Here is a 13,933-nt window from a genome sequence, read left to right on the forward strand (position 1 = left end):
TAGTCCGCCAGTAAAACCAACGAAGAAGACGACGAAATGCGTCACATCCGGTGTTGTGTTGGCTAACTGCCGCTAGCTTGTCGGTGGGTGTTGACATGTCAGTGTCACTTGGTCAGCTGATTGCGGGTCGTAAAGCTTCTCGGCCAGTTTAGTTAGCTTAGCCTAGCTGGGTGTTTGTTTTCGTTAACGTTACTACACGGGTAGCTTTTAACGTAACACAGAACTTTAAAAACAAACAAAACAACTACAACTTAACAATTTAACACATTTTAAACTGTTCTGCGGTCTCTCTGTGCGTGTGTTGCGGTGAAGTTGACGTGAGTGAGGCAGTAATTATTCCTGCAGGGAGGGTGAAGTTGCTCTCCGTGTCTCTCTGCATTGCAGCCCCGGCGGCGCTGCTGATGGAATTCAAACACACAACAATGGCGACTCACGGTCCGAACAACTCAACAACACCGAGCGGCAATAACGCAGGCTCCGCAGCGCACCACCACCACCAGCCCCAGCCTCAGCACATCACCACCGTGAGCAGCATGCAGGGTGAGTGCAGGCAGGTGTGGAAATATCTGCGACTTCACATTCTGCTGCAGTGAAGGTTAATGTTAGCAGGGCCAGCCGTGGGAGGCTCAGGCTGCTCCCAGGACTGAAAAATATTCCCAAGGGGAGCGGAGCAGTAATAATCAACCAACTGATCGATCTCCAGATCTTTCAAATAGAGAATTATTTATTTTCCTTACGCCTTGCATAATTAATTTAATGTCCTTGTTACCATTTTTTTTTTTGACATTTTGTACCCGCGTTGCATTCAGGTTCTCTCTTGGGGGGGCAATCTCGCCAAACTCCATTCAGAAAAACGGCAGTTTAAAGTCGCAACTAAAGCTAAATGTGCCATGGAAGCCGATTTAAAAATATATTTTTTTGTAAAATCTTGCAATAGGTAAAAATACGCTATTCCGCGTACATTTAATCAGTATTACATCATCTGTTTGAATTACAGCATCCCCATTTTTCTCCCCCCCTTTTTTAATTGTCTCACCAAAGTACAACCAGAAAATACAGAATTCTGACATTTAATTAACAAATAAGTGAGTCCTACCATCTCTAGCACCCCCCCCCAAACCAATTTACCCACCCCTCAAACAATATCAGTCATAAACCTTATTACTAAATCTTATTCTCCTCCTGTTCTCACTGTGTCATGCAATGTTAATACTGCAGAGCAGCACTGACAGAGAAGACAACAATATTAACTTAGGTTAAAAAAGAGAAAAAAAATAAAATAAAATAGTTGTTTTTGATTGATTTTTTTTTTTCATAGTGACATTAAGTACTTTTCCACTGGTGCCCATGTTTCATTATTGTGCAATCTAAAGGCTTCCTTTTCTAATTTAATCATCTCTGTTGCTTCAGTGATCCATTCTGTCTGAGTTGGTGCATTTAAAGAAATCCGGTTACTCATGATTACATTCTTTGTGACCGCACATAGCGAGATCTTTTTGATCTTTGAAGATACTCCACTGAAATGATGCAAACCTCCCAGTAAACATGTAGAGTTACAGCACCGTGTTATAGCACCGTTAACGCCTCTTATTGCTAAATTAGGCTTCATACCTCTTTCACACAAATGCATTGGGATCTATGTGAGTGTTATATATGCTGAATTTATCAAAACACTTTCACAACTGAGAAATGATCAGACATCACACTACATCTTGTGTTTGTGGTCGCCGGTACGCAAAATCCAATTGAATCGAATACATTTGAGTCTAATTTTTGCGTAATAGGGTTCATTCTGTTCTGTACAGTTGTTCAAGTTCAAGTTTCGTTATTGTTACATCTCGTTACACAAGTAGAAGAGAGTAAAAATCTCAGGTTTCAGCTTCTAGACATAAAAATTAATAGCAATAGTAATAGATAAAAGAGTATAAAACATATGAGTGCATGTGTCCTAACTATAATATATGAATAAATATCTATATGTCATATCCGTATTTATGTATATGTTGTTGTTGTTACTGTTGTTCAGCAGAAATATCTGAACTGGTCTCCACTGAACCATCTGCTCATTCCAATGTTGTATTTCTGTACAAACAATATCTCGTTTTAACTTTTCAGAGTCCAACACCTGCTGGAGATGTCAGAGTGAAACAGGTAGCTACACATTTCATTGACTTGGTAGAGAAAGATGAGAAATCCAATGAAACGGTTCAGTCTAGAAGGAAAATGACAAGTTGTGGGAAGAGATAAGCAAAATGATCAGATAGTAGAATATAGTATAGAATATAGTTTAGAATAGAGTTTGACTTTTTACCTACTAGTTTATAAAAGTCCTGATGATGTCAGATAGCACTTTGATTTTTTTCTTGATTTCACATGAACATAATCAGATTTATAACTGAGTTGCATGTTAATTTTACATCCCTGATAGATGCTACTCTAATAAGACATAACAGCAGTAATAACCAAGGAGTAAATGCTGTTGTATAATTCTATTTTTATCCACATTTCCCTGACTGTATTTCATCTTTTTTTGTACCTTAATGCTGCTAACTAATGTTTCCTAACTCCTGACATGATGCTGAACGATGGTGAGCTCTCCCAAGAAAATATGTATTAAACTAAAAAAATGTGTTTCATGTTCACGCTCACTTCTAGATCCCCCACTTTTTTGTTTCTTTTCATCTGCAGGTCATTTTGTGTCCTTTTGTTTGCTGTCATACGTCACCATATCCAAGTGCTTGTGCAGGATTTGTCTCATAAATGCATGCTGATACGTTACCCTCCAGAAAACTGCGTTTAACCCCGCAGTAGAAGTATGTTTGATGACTCAGCAAAGCAAGGCCAATTTCTCTGAGGTTATTTATCAGCACTGAAACTGCAGGATGTTTCAGTCCTTTTTTTTTTTTTTTTTATTCCGGGTTGTTTTTGGATGAAATGGACGCCTTTTTTTATTTTCAGCAAGAGTTGATTTTTAAATTTTTTGTTCTTTTTTAAGAATCTGTCATCAAGCAAGGGGAGGTTCTACTAACAAAACCTCCTCCTGAGGAAAGACATAACAAGCTGGCAAAACTGAAGGTGAAAACTATGAAGGGAAAAATAAAAGCTGTCTTCTCACCTCTAGGCTTTCAGATAAACCTGTCTGGAGCTCCCCCAAGTAAGCCAAACCTCTTTTGCTTCAGCACCAACAGTTCTCATCCCTTTGTTTCCGCCTGACAGTCTGGTATGGGGGAGTCTGTCCTGCTGTTCTCAACTAATCCGAGTGAAGACTTCTGATGGGTTCATGTAGGCTTGTGCCGGCAGCCGGGTTGGGGGGGGGGGGGTCTGATTCTTAAAGGACGGGTTCACGGTTTTTCAAATCTTCAAGGTGTCAAATGAACACCTGACTTGAAAAACTGCAAACTTGTCCTTTAATGCTTAGCTTACAGGGATATGAGAAAGTGCAGTTTCTTGTCAAAAGCCTGTTTTATTAGTCCTGATCGGCACAAGCCTAAAACTCAGAGCTTCCATTGATATTTTGGCACAAAAATCCTCTTGTTTCTGCCAACTAATTAATTTAATCCCCAGTTAAATCCTCTAATGGAAGCTCTACCTTACTGGTTTTCAGTGTGCAACTAACAAGCAAAAGTAGTGCCTGTAGTGTTGTCACATTTTTTTTTTTTTTTTCTCAACCGGTTTGCCTTTTTTTTTTTTTTTTTTTTTCTTGGCATGGGTGCACCTCAGCATAGCGCTTGCTTGTCGAGACAAGGAGCACACTGGAGAGTTGTCGTTTCGAACGATGTTTTCCATTTATTGGAATCCGAACATTCTTGTGGTGTTTTTGGGGGGCGGAGCGAGCATCGGAGCGAGCGCTTTTCCCTTCGATTCAAGGTGAAATCAAAGCAGTTGGCCTTGAGAAGCATGTCTCCACTAAGAGATATTAGTGTTTTCTTTTTATCCCCCCCACCTCCCCTCCTCCATCTCATGTTTACCTGTGTGTGTGTGTGTGTGCATTATGGGTGTAGGCGTTTTGGGATCTTAGCAGCATGTTTCTGTTTTTGCATCGAAATACAGGATTCACATGTAGGTAGACCTGCAAGAAGGTGATGAACAAATTCAGAAAGCAGCACACTGATTAATTGTCTCATGTAATCAGCTGCTGCTAAAGAGGTGACACCAGTATAAAAAAAATCATGTCTACTAATTGGAATTTAATTATAATCTAATCAGAACTTCAACATACGATAAACCCGCTGTCTTGACTGTAAATGCTAGTAGCCACGGTTGTGCAAATAAAGCCTCTTTGTAAGACTGAACAGCATCAATTAGATCTTGAAATTATTAGTAGCATAAAGTATATAATAAATAAATGTTAAAAGATAATTCTGGTGTCACTGTCTTATGTCAACAAATCCCATGAAAAGACCAAAATCAACAATCCGTCTCTCAGCCACCAAATAAGTTCATAAATACCTAGTTTCTTTTTTCTTTTTTTAAAAAAGACTTTAGTTTCCTGGAACAGCTGGTCACTCTAGTTTTTAGCAAATGTTACTCAAAAAGGAGGAAATGGTGCCTTTGTTGGGGACTATTTTAAGCAGCAACATTTGTTGCTCCAGTGATTTTTTTTACTGCAGCAGGACGCTTTAATTTACATGAATATTCTGTTATTTTAAGTCTTCTTATGCACATTACATACCTTTTTTTTTTTTGCATTATACTGTGCAAATTTGTATGTAAAATGCACAGTAACTGTATATTCCCTGTAAATATAATGTAGTTTTTCCTTTAATAATATCTTCTTTAGTGCTACTTTTCTATACTAATATTCTGTTGTAAATACATTGTCTATGTGTGCAGCATAGAGGAGCTGCAGCTGAATTTCATTGTGCGATCCTGCACCGTATAATGACAAGATGAACCTTGAACTTTTACTCAGAATAAACTACAGTGCCCAGAATTCAGTATTGGTTTTGTTTTTTTCATGGGATTTGTTGACAATAAGATAAATATAGAATCCTCAACAATACAATTAAAGGCTTAAAGGTGAGTATTTGTTGGAAACTTGACAGCAAATTTGGTATAAATAATGTAAATCATCCAGTTTTTATTCCCTTGGTGAATGGAAAGCATGACCTCATGGATTTGAGTAAATTTGGATAAATTTACTTGTCTCCTCATTGCGTGTGTTATCTCATTTTATGGTTTGTGTTGTTTTCACTCACTTATCAGTCCGGCCTTTCATGTGGGATGAATTTGCTTCTGGCTTCTTGCTCAGTCCTCAACGTTGTGTCGCTTCACTTAAAATCTGGCCTCCCTCATTTTGCGGTTTCCTCTCCCGCTTAGGTAAACGCAAAGCCCTGAAGCTGAACTTTGCCAACCCTCCGATCAAACCCACGACTAGATTCACACTGAACACGGCGGGGCCGCCCTTTCAGAACCCGCACATGTAAGTAAACCTGCTGGATTCTCAGCTGCTGTCAGTTCCCTGAAAACGAACCCACATTAAGACTTTCAATCTTTTTTTTTTTTTTTATTTTGCATAATAACCTCTGTCAGAGAGAGGCTGAGAACGCACAGCATCGAGTCATCAGGAAAGTTGAAGATCTCCCCGGAGCAGCACTGGGATTTCACGGCCGAGGATCTCAAAGATTTGGGCGAGATTGGCCGAGGGGCTTACGGCTCTGTCAACAAGATGGTGCACAAGCCGAGTAACCAGATCATGGCGGTCAAGGTGATCATTTACCTGTCTTTGTCCTCACCAGAGAACTAAGCAGGAAACTTAGATCCAGATTAAAACATTAACATATATACAGTTAGCAAAATAGGACATTTAAAGGGGACATATCATGCTTTTTGTGAATTTCTGTTATTTTTTCACTGTTATAATGTTAGCTGTATGTTAAACATGGTCACAGCTCTAAATCTTGAGGCGAACGTATGTAAAAATGCTCCCTGCAAGTCAAAAGCAAAGTTACTTCTACTTCCTCCTCCTGATGATGTCAGATTGTTCACACGCCCACACACGGCCGTCCGTTCTGCAGCCTTTGTTGTTATGATTGTTCCACGGGAAGTGAAATCCTGCTACTATAGTTTGTTTACGTAGCCTCCAGAGAAAGAGGGAGCTTCCAGAAGCTGACCAATCAGAAGAGAGTGGTCTCATCAGGAGGGCGGGCCTTAAAGAGACAGGAGCTAAAACAGCTTGTTTCAGACAGAGGCTGAACTGATGGGCTGCATAAAGGACCAGTATAAGATAAATAAGGAGGTTTTTGAACTGTAAATCATGCAAAGATATTCTAGTAGAGCTCCAGAATAAGAATGTAGACTTGGAAATGTGCTTGATACGTCCTCTTTAAAAGGATTGTTTAGCCTCAGCAGAGCTTTGTGCTCACTGAGTGCTTTATAGTTTGAACAAAGTCTTTGATTGTACTTTGTTTTGTCTCTATCACAGAGAATTAGGTCAACGGTTGATGAAAAGGAACAGAAGCAGCTGCTGATGGACTTGGACGTGGTCATGAGGAGTAGTGATTGTCCTTACATTGTGCAGTTTTATGGCGCTCTTTTCAGAGAGGTGAATTTAAATCACATTTTGAATGTATTTAATTATTTAATTGTTATTAGGCTGAATAAAGCAGTGATATGTTTTACTTTTCAACCTGTAAATGACTGAATGATTTCTTGTGTTTCAGGGTGACTGTTGGATTTGTATGGAACTTATGGCTACCTCGTTAGACAAATTTTACAAATTTGTATATTGCTCATTAGACGACGTGATTCCAGAAGAAATCTTAGGGAAAATAACATTAGCTGTAAGTTTTCTGTGATACTCCCTCTTTTATCAAAAAATAAAGAAGCTCAATTACCATTTTCTGCTACTAATAACCGTTTCTTCTTTTTGCACATTGCAGACTGTGAAAGCACTTAACCACTTAAAAGAAAACTTGAAAATAATACACAGAGGTAAGACGATACCAGACGTTCTCCTGTCCTGTTTTTGTTTTTTTTTGGCGCATCTTTACGTGTCTCTTCATCTCCTGTTTTTCTCTTCGACCTTGGCTTGCTCAGACATTAAGCCGTCGAACATCCTCCTGGACAGGAACGGCAACATAAAGCTGTGCGACTTTGGCATCAGTGGTCAGCTGGTGGACTCCATCGCCAAAACCAGAGACGCGGGATGCAGACCGTACATGGCGGTAAGTAAACACTGGGGTTTTGCTGTGAGAGATGAGAGCTTTGACGCTAAAATCATCCAAAAAAACTGTATGTGGTACATTATGAACTCTCTGGCGAAGGTGACCAACTGGACAATCTCCCAAAACTCTTGTGATTTTTACAGAAGTACATTGCATTCACCAAAGAAAAAAAAATGGAGGCCTTTATCTGGTAATTATGACTTAAATATCTCATTATAATGACTTCCGGATGTCAAAATTACACGTTAACAGCTTTTCACTGTATTCTGTGACCTGATTACCACCGCAAACATTAATATCATACTTTATTCTGTAGTCTGCTGGTCGACTGGTCGATTAGTTGGTCGATATGCTCTCGTCCGACTAAATTCTCATTGGTCGAATAATCTTCGTGTTATTTTCTTAAGGAGAAAAGTGCTACATCAACAGCTTTCCAGGAGTAATCCATTATTTCCTGCGGCGGGAGGGACAGACTAACAAATTACCTGTGAAAACAACGGGGGTGTATTCAAAACACCCCCGTTGTTTTCACAACTTTGAACTCGCCCAACTTAATGGAGACCGCTGGGTCTAACCGTTCTCAACGGTTACTCAACGTACTGAACGTTTACTGAATCTGTGTTTCTCCATAATGACACAACGAGAATCCCCGCCAGGCCAAAAAATTTTTTTTAAATATCTGATAACATTGAAATCGACAGCGTTTGGGAGTCTCTGTGCAGCGTTGTTCCGGTACGCGAGTCAACCTCTGTCGTTGCCTGGGAAACCACTGGTCGCGCGGCTCCGTTAAGGAGTATGTTTGCATGGCAAGCGGGAAAGAGCGAGGATCAGAGAAGTAACGGTGGATGCGAGCGGGGCAGAGGAAAAGGTTAGTGGTAAGTTGTCAGTCTGGCAGTAAATGTACAGTACAGACTACAGTGTGTCAGGTAATAAATGCTAAAAAGTCACGTCTGTGGTTTCCCCAAATGCTGGAAAAGTAAAGGGGGTTAGCTCCAAAGTTAGCAACAGTGGGTTAGCATAACCTGAAGACACAAAACAGAGAAATACAGAACAGAGAAATGTGTGGCTGCCGAGTGTACTGTGCACTCTGTCCCATTACTCTGTCCCGTTACATTGGTTGACTACAGCCCTATTATTCTGATGGTTGTAACCAAATGGCTCCATAGTATTTAGATGCTTGGATGCATCTTGTAGCTGCTCCTGAACAAACATAGCGACTTCAGGCAGATCAAAGAGTGGTTTCACAAGGACTTATAGGTAATATTGACCTACTAATTGTAATGCTTATCATTCTTAGTGTCATATAGGCCTACATAATCCCTTCCGGCATCGACATGCAAGATACATCAACATATCAATCTGATGACCTCACTATGACATCATCAGTTTTTTTGGAGGAGGGAGGGAGGGAGGGGGTTTGAGTAGTGCTGTCCATGACAGGCAATGTCCAAAAAAATCCAAAAAAGTCCATTGTTTTATCCATAAAATGCCAAATAATAGTGAAAAACTCTCCAAAATTCCAACAACAGTGATATAAAACAAAGAAAAGTTGTACATTTTCACAGTTAAGAAGCTGATTGTGTTGCACGTTTGCAAAAAATAAATAGATGTTTATTCATTTTCTGTCTCATCAACTAATCAAATCATCAACTAATCATCTCAGTGCTTCCTCTGCCGCTTGTTTACGGGGCTGTAATCCAAACCTCCAGTGTTACAAAGAGGTGATCTCACCATGTCGTCATCACTCGAGGTTATTTTCTGTCCGGGGGGGTTACGTTGACGTCAGCTTGGGGGCTCTCCCTCCTCCTCCTCCTCCTCCTCCTCCTCCACAGCAGTTTCCATTCTAAATTTGGGTAGGGGCTATCAGGACCAACACACACACACACACACACACACACACACACACACACACACACACACACACACACACTCTGAAAGGCCAAGGCAGGGTGCTTCATTCATGACTCGGGTCTGAACGACGCCGCTGTGGAGCTTCCCACGACCGTGAGCTCACAGCGAAGGAATCTCATCTCCGGTTTCTTGTTTTCACTCGCTCAGGTGTTTTGATCATCAGGTGGCTGCAGGTTTAATGACGTAAAAAAAAAAACTGACCTCAGCGTTGTTTGGATACGCGGTTACGACAAAGTATAGAAAAACGTTCTTTACCTCGGGGTTCATTCAGATAACGAAGTCACGTCGGATCGACGGTCGCTCTTATCTGCGTCTTCGTGGAGTTTCAGTTTTGTCACGGTTTTGTGGTTTTGTTTGGCTGATTTATGATATGATTTATTTATGGATTTGCAGACAAAAAAACACACAAAAAAACTAGACAAAAGCTAGTGTACGTGATGAACTGCACATCCGATTCAGTGTCTTTCTCACATCATAAATTATGATCATTTACACTTTTTATTTATGATTATTTCCACTATTTATTACCTTAAATCAGTCATTTAGTCTCTAACATATCAAAACAATTAGACCCCAAGATGTCTTCTTCCAACTGTTTATTTTGTCTGAACATCAGTTAAAGGTTAAAGATGCAAAATCCTCACATTATAGACGCTGAGTGTTTTTATTTGATAAATTAATCATCAGTAAAGCTGTTTTCATTTGATAGTCTGTGACTGTGGAGACTAAACACTCCCGGTCTTGGCAGATGTGAGCAGGCTCTATGCAGTATGCAGCTGCTCGTTCCATAAAACACAGCAGCGCTGCAGCACAGACTGTCCCGCTCTGTTGGGTGACATCAGCATCTAATTCAGGCCTGTAAATGGGCCAGCGAGGTGCTTCCTCCATCGCAGCGCGGCAGCGGGGCAGGCAGGAGCTTTTCTGCAGCCTTCTTGACACACTTCATGATGTCGTAAATGACAGAATCAGCAGAAGTTTAAAAGCTGCAGGAAGAAAGAACGTGCTACTTGGTGTGTGAGCCGGAGGGCTGATGGCATCTGGTTGTTGCAGGTGAAAACATGCCCAGAGGTGATGAATTGACTCGGTATTCTGAAGGGCGTGCATGTCTAGAAACTAATGTGTTTTGGACCTTTTTTGGGCATGAACACCTGTTTCTATCTGATAATCTTGTCTGGAACTCGAGACAATGAGGAAAAAAATGACATGTTGAAGCCACATGTGCGTTTGAGGCGTAAAAGCAGTGCAGAAACACTTTTAACATCATATAACTCCAGTTCAAATCTTTGATAAGTTGTTTTAAAAGTGTGAGTTTGCACAAATATTGTAAGTCAAAGCATATTGCAGGCATCTTATCAGGTTTCTCATAATCAGAATATGTGCTCACTCAGGGATTTTTGAACCAGTTATCATGTTTTTATTAGCAACTAATGATTAGTTGCTAATAAAAATAAAATTTCAGTAAGGTTTTCATCAAGTCTTTTTAAAACCTTCCATTTGCAGTGATGTTCCCAGATTTCCTGAAAAATACAGTTAAAAATCATTAAAGCAGTATTTTCTTACTGTCTTACTGATCAATTTAATGTGAAATGTTAGAATTTACAGATTAAAAAAAAAACTCATTTGTCAAAGTAAAACTATAATTTCAAGCTGATAATTGATTTAATTCAGGAAATTTCACCAAAAACCTGCAAAAGTCAGAATGGTGCAACTCTTCCTCTCATATCATATGAAACACTTAACAAGTTGCTATTAAATTGTGTGAAATTATGTCTTTTTTTCCTGATAGTTCAGTGTTACAAGCCAACATCTCATCTTAACTCAAATATTTTCATTATGGATTCAACTGCTGATTATTTCCTTGATTAACCGATTAGTCATTTTGTCTATAAAATTGTCAGAAAACAGTTAAAAATACTTGTTTTCATTTCTTAAAAAGCTTCAGATCATCACATTTGAGACGCTGCAACCAGAAAATGTCATTTTTGCTCAAAATAAAAGAGATGAACTACGAGTATTTGATGATCAGAATAGTTGCAGATTGATTACATCATCAACCAGGTTGACATGCAGTCTCCAGTCAAAACATCTTAGCGACATAGAATTAAAATATTACGTACAGTTGCTCTTCTTCATGTACATCTCCTTGAACTAAAAGTACATGTATGTTTCAGGTAAATCTCTTAAACATTTTGTATTTATTCTTTGAAACCCAGTGTGGAGTTTTTGGGTGTTTGCTGTTGTTTCTGAATCTTTTTCCTTTCTAATTTTTTTTTAGCCAGAGAGAATAGACCCCAGCGCGTCCAGGCAAGGCTACGACGTCCGCTCAGACGTTTGGAGTCTGGGAATCACACTGGTAGGTTTTAACTTGCCTCTAAAAAAAAATATTATCTTAATATTTATAGATACAGTTAAAGGTAGATCCTTAAAGTGTTGGAAAAGTATCTATTTATTCATTTAAAGTCATTAAAACATATTAAAAGATCTGAAATTCTGTCCTTATTGCTCAGTGTTTACATCTGAAACAGTTGCATTTTATATTAAATGACAGTTTCTATTGATGTACGTGTAAGATCAGATGCTTTTATATTTACTTTCTTAATGTTTTTCCAGTGTTACTTTACACCTGATTTGTAGCGTTACAACATAGTTTGTCTGATGTGTCTTCCAGTATGAGCTGGCTACAGGACGGTTTCCCTACCCGAAGTGGAACAGTGTGTTCGACCAGTTGACCCAGGTGGTGAGGGGAGACCCGCCGCAACTCAGCAACTCGGAGGAGAGGCGCTTTTCCCCCATGTTCATCGCCTTTGTCAACGCGTGGTGAGGAAACACCGCTTTAAATGAATTTTCTCCAGTGTTGTAATGTCACAAAATTGAGCCTGTTAGAAGTTGGCTGTGTTAGAAGGTTTTCCAGCTGCTGCTGCTTTGCTCTTTTGTCCCCCTGGTGGGCAAATATATGAACTGCATCCTTTCATGTTTTAACTGTTTATTTGTTTTTCCAGCCTTACAAAGGATGAGTCGAAAAGGCCAAAGTACAAAGAGCTACTGGTAAGTTGGGAACAATGAACTGATCTATTTGCAAGTATTTTGTATGTCTATCTGCTTTAGTGTTCAGAATGTTTTAATGACAGTAGTTTTATGTTATATTTATGTATAAATGGTCTTTTTTTTTTTTTTCTTCCCCACCTCAGAAAGACTCGTTCATCCAGATGTACGAGGAGCGCTCGGTGGACGTGGCCGGTTACGTCTGCAGGGTTCTGGATCAGATGCCGGCTTCTCCCAGCTCGCCCATGTATATGGATTGATAGCAGCAGGACGAAACGAAAACACATCAATAAATATACACAAGTCTGCAACAATAAAGACATGACAAAGTAAACAAAACAAAATCCTCGTGTAAATTTGCTTGGTCCCCTTATTGCAGTGTTAAAAAAAAAAAAAAAGAAGAAGAAGAATTGTAAAGCAAAGAACACCGGTCGCAATAAACGCGGTGTTCGTTTCGTTCATGTCTGTATAATATATCAACGTTAACACACTTCTGTTTCTCTCTTGTTCACAAACACACACACACACACACACACACACACACACACACACTGACGCACAGTCACGTTAAGTATAATAGCAGCTGAAAAACAATCAATCGTGGTCTCGACTCATCTCGATGAGGACGCATCTCAGTGATTAGTACAGTGATTTAAAGAAAAGAAGAAGAAAAAAAATAACTTGGAACATGTATTTATAGATCTGAAATCATGTGGAGTATTTTGATTTGGAGGGTTCTTCAACATACTGGAATCATGCTCTTTGTGAATTGTCCCACCTCTTCCATGTACGTGAATGAAAAGCATTGTGTTTGGTATCTTAATGAAACTTTGCTTCTCTGGGTATAAAGCGGTTTAAAAAAAAAAAAAGAAAAAAAGCGTCGGTGGTCAGAATCATGTTTTAGAACTGCAAAGTCCGGTCGTCAGCGCTTCAGAGGCCGCTGTCCGCTCTGTGCGATGGACTATATGTCGATGTATGAATAAAGAGAGAGAGAGAGAAAGAGAGGAAAAGTGTTCTGTCTTCATTTTTTGTCTTAATAAGTCATGTTGTTATGTCTGAAACAGGAAAGAAGTGTTCCCACAAACATGGAAGAACAGTGACGTCTAAAATACCATCATTATTCTGTAGGATTAAGATTCCTGAGGTCAAAAATACAACTTATTTTTGGTCATATAGTTTATCTTTGTGGCAGGAAATTGGCTGTTAAAAGTTAGTGAGCTTCTAGTAATGTTTTTGGGGAGTTATGTGTCATTTATGCTTCCCATAAACCTCTATGATGCCCATATAAGTCTAATGTCTGTCTACTCCTCTGACATCACAAAGCTCTTCTTGAGCTCTGCTTTGTTGTCTCAGCTGTTGGCAGCTTTTCCAGACGCAGGAATTCATTTGTGCAGATTCAGAGCATCCGATACTGGAAATTTTGGGGTTTTTCAACTCAATTTTTCTGTTTACATCACTGGCTGAGTATGTTTTGGAGGCTCTAAGCTTGAAAGTTTCAGGGCAAAATGATTGAAGTTCTCTTCCATTCAAAAATGTGTTTTTCTTCCTCTTCCCACAGTTGGATGTTTGAGTTTCTCTCTTTGCAGAATGATGTATGTGTAGAGTTTGTTTCCACATTTGTCTGCTGAAAGTGGAAAAGTTTCTCTGAGCTCAACAAAAATCTGATTTTTAAGGGGCATGATTTGTGACATCGCAACTAGTTTGGAGCCAATCCTGGTCCAGTATTGAACTTAAACTTGAAACACTGAGAATTGACTCTACAGTGAAGCAGGAGACATCTTGTATTCACCAGTTTAACTTCTGATATGAAACAT

At 39.4% G+C, this 13,933-nt stretch overlaps 1 protein-coding gene and 1 long non-coding RNA gene across 3 annotated transcripts in view; one reads left to right on the plus strand and one right to left on the minus strand.

Annotated features, from left to right (window-relative positions):
• On the plus strand, positions 1–12,447 carry map2k4a (mitogen-activated protein kinase kinase 4a). Of its 2 annotated transcripts, XM_044330518.1 has the most exons (14): positions 1–83; positions 385–540; positions 2,116–2,151; positions 3,122–3,154; positions 5,320–5,422; positions 5,533–5,707; positions 6,425–6,544; positions 6,663–6,782; positions 6,882–6,933; positions 7,039–7,166; positions 11,353–11,430; positions 11,746–11,894; positions 12,077–12,122; positions 12,266–12,447. In XM_044330518.1, exons 2-14 carry the CDS (start codon positions 402–404, stop codon positions 12,377–12,379), a joined length of 1,293 nt encoding a protein of 430 aa, XP_044186453.1. In that variant the 5' UTR covers positions 1–83; positions 385–401; the 3' UTR covers positions 12,380–12,447. The 2 variants fall into 2 exon arrangements, with proteins under 2 accessions (XP_044186453.1, XP_044186454.1); XM_044330519.1 differs by lacking the exons at positions 1–83; positions 3,122–3,154 and having other exon boundaries at positions 104–540.
• Positions 6,257–13,933, minus strand: part of LOC122966360 — a 9,490-nt gene continuing 1,813 nt past the window's right edge. Inside the window, exons 2-3 of the long non-coding RNA XR_006398375.1 lie at positions 6,801–6,805; positions 6,257–6,321 (exon numbers count right to left, since the gene is read on the minus strand). This is a non-coding gene — a long non-coding RNA (uncharacterized LOC122966360). The remainder of the gene's footprint in view (positions 6,322–6,800; positions 6,806–13,933) is intronic.

Source organism: Thunnus albacares, chromosome 17 (assembly GCF_914725855.1).
Source record: "Thunnus albacares chromosome 17, fThuAlb1.1, whole genome shotgun sequence".
Taxonomy (NCBI): Eukaryota; Metazoa; Chordata; class Actinopteri; order Scombriformes; family Scombridae; genus Thunnus; species Thunnus albacares.

Bases quoted from the DNA above. Each gene is read 5' to 3' on its own strand.
- map2k4a (XM_044330518.1), top strand. From the start codon at position 402: ATGGAATTCAAACACACAACAATGGCGACTCACGGTCCGAACAACTCA. The intron at 541-2,115 runs GTGAGTGCAGGC...TTAACTTTTCAG, and splicing joins CACCGTGAGCAGCATGCAGG to AGTCCAACACCTGCTGGAGA. The intron at 5,708-6,424 runs GTGATCATTTAC...TCTCTATCACAG, and splicing joins ACCAGATCATGGCGGTCAAG to AGAATTAGGTCAACGGTTGA.